Source organism: Phyllobates terribilis, unplaced genomic scaffold (assembly GCF_046119375.1).
Source record: "Phyllobates terribilis strain yellow unplaced genomic scaffold, ASM4611937v1 Scaffold_2867__1_contigs__length_101795, whole genome shotgun sequence".
Classification (NCBI taxonomy): Eukaryota; Metazoa; Chordata; class Amphibia; order Anura; family Dendrobatidae; genus Phyllobates; species Phyllobates terribilis.
Window position 1 is genome coordinate 96,598 of NW_027365621.1, and position 5,199 is coordinate 101,796.

The 5,199-nt window shown below is 43.0% G+C and overlaps 1 protein-coding gene across 1 annotated transcript; it reads right to left on the reverse strand.

The window, feature by feature from the left end:
* Window positions 1-371: 371 nt before the first annotated feature.
* Window positions 372-1,947, reverse strand: LOC141247276 (uncharacterized). The gene is made up of 2 exons (XM_073669199.1): window positions 536-1,947; window positions 372-486 (listed from the first exon to the last, which is right to left on the reverse strand). The coding sequence occupies exons 1-2, from the start codon at window positions 1,945-1,947 to the stop codon at window positions 372-374; spliced, it is 1,527 nt and encodes a 508-aa protein (XP_073525300.1).
* Between the last annotated feature and the right edge of the window lie 3,252 nt (window positions 1,948-5,199).

The window sequence follows — 5,199 nt, forward strand, 5'->3', positions numbered from 1 at the left end:
CTCACACTATCATGGTATATTTGTAGAATATACCTAGAGGAATGGAGATTTGTTATGAATGACTTAAATTGAATATTTGTTATTTTAGACCTTAATTGGTTTTTTTATTTTATTGTATTTTAAACCAAATCTTATTCCAAATCTTCTAGGATTTTGTTAATACATTCTATATAAATCATAAGTCATGTAAATTAAACTAACAAACCATTTTATAAACTGTCATTTATAATGTAGCTCCAATTTCATGAACGTTAATCAATTAACGGCGACATTGACAAGAAGCCAAAAACGATAAACTAGAAAGACTGTGACAAACAATAGTAATCTATACGTAATTAATTCTTAAATTTTTCTTTGCTAGCTAACTTTAACTAGCTAGCGACATGTCTTCCGATAACGATTTGATTTGTAATTTCTTGTTTTACGTAAGATCGTTTGCAGTAGTTGTCATTGATGTAAGTTGTCTTATACGGCCTTCCACATAAACTTAAGATAATGGCGATGGATAAAGACATAAACCCCATTTCAGACTAACAATCCCACACTCATCCTCTTGCAATCTTCTTCTTCCATGGTGTCACATAGCTCCGATCCCCTCGTCTCCGGCAGCCACACCACGAACACCCCAGTCACCAACACCACCGCCCCGAAAATCCCGTATGTCACGAGCTCGTTCTGCCGGCCGGCAGCTGCCAGCACCGGCCCAAACGCACCCCCAAACACTAGCGCCAGTCTCACCATTGACAGCGCCGAGTTGCGCACGCACGTCGGGAAGAGCTCCATGGTGTATATCAAGGCTATGTCGAGCGCGGTGGTCCCGCTCATGAACGACACCAGCTCAAGTGCCACCTGCATCGTCTTTGATCCGGTGAACGCCCCGCAGAAGATGCTGCAGACACCGCTTATAGTGGTGGTCATGAGTAAAGAGCTCTTCCTATCTATGGTTCCAATTAGAAAAAACGTCGCAAGAGACGCAGGAAGCTCCATGAATGCGTTCATGGCGACGCTTATATAGAGGTTGAAGGAGAGGTTCCCGAGGCCTAGAGGCATCCCGTAGTAGACGACCCCGAGGCCGAACGTGATGGTCATGATAAGGAGGAGGCGGCAGGATGACCATTTCCTTGAGACTAGGATCCGAATGGCGGAGTAGACGTCGGACGTGAGGGCGGTGGTGGTGTCGAGGGTGTAAAAGCTTAGAGTGATGAGGGAGTTGGGGTCGGGCAAGGAGGAGATGCTGTTGATGGTCTTGACGGCCTCTTCACGGCTGCCGCGGACGAAGAGCCAGCGAGGGGACTCGCGGGCGAAGAAGTAGAGGGTGAGGGTGTAGAGGAGAGCGGGTAGGGACGTCCACATGTAAAGACACCTCCAGGAGGAGTGGCGGTTGAGGTAGGCTATCCCCGGGAGGGAGGCGAAGCCGAGGGCGAAGAAGACGAAGCCTATGATGCCGACGTGGGAGCGAAAGCGGGAGCCGACGAGCTCACCGGAGAGGACTAAGGCGCATGTGCCGATGGAGGCACGGCCAAAGCCGGAGGCGAACCGGAGGAGGGAGTAGGTGAAGACGTCGGTCGCGAGGGAGGCGGTTAGGAGGCCGGAGAGGGACATGAGTAGGCAGGAGAGGATGAGGAGGTTCTTGCGGCCGAGGCAGGAGTCGGCCAGAGGGGTGAGGAGGAGTCCACCGGCGACGCAACCGATGAAGAAGGAGGAGGCGGGGAGGCCGGTCAGGAAGGGGCTGGAGTTCTGTAGAGACCAGTCGGTGAGGGTGTCAGTGAAGACGCTGATGAAGCATTGTTGGGCGTCGAAGGCCCACGATAGCGACACAAGCACGGATTGGATAAGCTGCGCCCACCCGAACTGGCTGATGCACTCCTCGATTCTGGCGTCAAGGCTGCGAGGCTGCTTTTTTTCGTTGTCGTCCAGTAGAAGAGGTGTCACAGATGAGTCCCCCATGTTCTTGGTTTTGAATTGGTGGGCAAGGAGGAGTGCTTATTTATAGTAATATGATCTTGGATCAATAATTTTATTTTGAGTTCTATAAACTATCTAGGTGTGACTGTACTTGTGATTAATTGTTGTGATTAATTGGATGGAGACAAAAAACACAAGCACAATGGTCGGAGGAATCCACAAGTACATGCAGGCGGCGACGACGGAACCAATGGCGTTGTTGTCAGTTTCGTATATACGCAAGTGGCTGTTTTATTAGTACTAGTTGCACACTCGGATCAGACGAGGCATTTCACGTTGCACCAGCTTGGATCTACTATTTGTTTTATTTCTTTATATTATTCTGATATGATCCGGCACTTGTGGGATTTTATATCATTTATATTATATATAGGTAGTGGTTATCTTCCCATATATATATGAATGACATGCTGTATGGAGTAGCTATAGTATATACTACATATAGTATTTTGTAGAAAAAAATTTCAATCTATCCAATTTTTTGAAAGTATTTACTCATATAGTCACTTCCCCACACATTTTACTAAAATATGCATGGATTTGGGGAGATGTGGGAGAGCCTCCGTTCCAAACGGCGGCTGTGTATGAGACATCGTTTGGAACGACGTCTAGACGTTGTTTGGAATTGGGCAGTACAAGAGACGTTGTTTGGAACAACGTCTCTTATACATAAGACGCTGTTTGGAACAACGTCTTATGTACAAGAGACGCCGTTTCGAACGGCGTCTCGCACATAAATTTATATATATATATATATCTGTGGCAACGGCGTCTCATACACAGATCCCGTTTCACAAGAGCCTCCGTTTGGAACGGCGGCTCTCCCACATCTCCCCAAACTTATGCACATTTTGGTAAAGTGTAGTTAAAAAAATAAATATATTAAAAAAAATTCGTATTTTGTATGTAAAAAAGTGTTGAGGATCTCTCAACTGCGGTGCTTTACTTATGTTTTCAGTCTTGGCTATATATTTTAATTGGTTGAACCACTTTACAATCACTATACTCTTTTCGTTCGTTTTTGAAGTTGTCTAAAGTCTCTTAGTTTACCATTTGTTGTGCAGATGTAATTTTGTTTTATTAATGTTGATTTAAGCATAAGCATATGTATTATTAACTCTTTGCAAATAAAGGAATGAGAAACGTATAATAGTTGTTACATGGGGTTATTATTATTGGAGAGAGGGTTTGCAAACTGCTTACGGTAAAAAGATTAAGATATCTAAATTGTCTTTAATTGGAATTGTTAGTTGATTTAAAGTATGAAACATGACCTAATGAACCAAAAAATCACATATTAATTATGACAAGACAAAAAATGTAATAAGAATGAGTTATAAAGAACAAGGAACCGAGAGTGTCGACGAGTAATTCGTGGTGGACTAAACACATGTGAGCTTTTTCCTGATTACAATGAGTGCTTTATAAAGCAGATATTTAAATGAAAAGAAGCTTGAGGTAAATGATCTCTTGACCCCTACTTATACATAATAATCATAGATAATTCTGAAGATCAATCGTAACATTATTTTGACGATTTTCCTTGTCACGTCAATGTATGATGCCTCATCTCCCACGAGTCTCTCAACCTTACGACGTCCTTGTTCCTACGTTATCATATACTTTGACCATATCCCCCTTAATCCTCTTAACCGTGTAACCTCTTGTTAGCACATCGTCAACCGATACTTGACAACTTGAAAAGGTGACTTTCGGGCCAACGATATGAAATATGGGTCCAAACAATTGTCCCGAAAAGTAACTGCTACATGTACTAGTTGGGGTGGGGGGTGGGGGGGTCTCTTATCCAATCCGTCGTTACACGTTTCTATGCACTTACGCTTCACTTTGGAGATTGGGTGTCAATGTCCGTAATTGACAACGTCGACCAAATGTTGATCCTAGGCAACTTAGATGTCGTCGTTCAGTACGCATGGATGGTTAATCACCATGTCCATGTTATTATATGTTTGACAAAGGGACTGGTCACGTAGATGTTGACGTTAGTCATGAGCGTTTAAACATATTTTTTATGAGATCTAACGTGTTCGTTACGTACACCTTAGGCTATTCCAACAGAGGGAGTTGTGCCAACGTGTCTGAGTGTTGCATTCTCGCTCGTGAACGAGTAACAAGACCTGTTTTGAACGTGCGTATTAGCCATGCATGTGTGCATAACGGACACGTAGGTGTTGATGTTAGTCACGTAGATGTTGACGTTATTCATGAGTGTTTAAATATAAATATTTTTAGGATCTCTGTCGTGTCTTTTATGTACACCTTAAACTTTTCCATCGGTGGGTGTTGTGCCAATGTGTCTAGGTGTTGCATTCTCTCCCGTCAACAAGTCACAAGACCTGTTTCGAACGTGCGTATTAGTCATGCATGTGTGCTGAGTCAAAGGGATACAAAAATGTAGTATGGGTTTGTGTTATGTTAGGTAGATATAACCTGTTTGTTGTTATAAGGTTGACTGTGTAGCGTTGTGTTGTCTTAGAATCAATCCCTTGTGTATCGGTTAACCGTGTGCATTGGTAAGAACTTTGATTGTTTTGATGGATCCAAGAGTGAGGCGGAGCTTTGTTAAGACCTGTAAAATAATGGATATCAAATGCTAAGGGCTGGCCATTGGATTTGAGCCCAACAACCCTCCGACGGTCAGATTAGTGTACAAAAAAGGTAGAAAATTCAAACTAATGACAAAACGAATTAAAAAAAAGGGGATTGCTCTGATGTCCATCTAGGCATCAACGTTAGTAAATTGATGTTAGTGGCGTCCTTCGATGTCATAACCTCGACCATAATGCTGATTATGACGACCCTTACGGTTATCACTCGTTGACCTCCTGTCGACACGTTCTGGATCTTGCCTATCATATTCGGGGACCTTGTCTTTCTCCAGTTTGACTTGCGCCATTGATTTGGCCTGAACATCCTCGAAGCTATGACAGGGATATTTAGTCAATTGATTATACAACTCGCTTCCATGTGTTAATCCCTGACGGAAAACCTCGATCGACGTTGGGTCGTTGCATTTAACGATCAAAAACCATTTAATTGATGTATCTATTCATGTAAGCGCATATTGGTTCATTAGATTTTTGAACATCATGATACAAAAAAGGGGATATTTTTCAAGTTTTCGACTACCGGTGAACTACGTTTTGAACACATTAACTAAGTCAGTGAAAGAAGTAATCGGCCCATGCAGAAATTTTATGAGCCAAGAGAGTG

Bases quoted from the DNA above. Each gene is read 5' to 3' on its own strand.
- LOC141247276 (XM_073669199.1), bottom strand. From the start codon at position 1,947: ATGGGGGACTCATCTGTGACACCTCTTCTACTGGACGACAACGAAAAA. The intron at 487-535 runs GTTAGTCTGAAA...CATTATCTTAAG, and splicing joins AAGAGGATGAGTGTGGGATT to TTTATGTGGAAGGCCGTATA.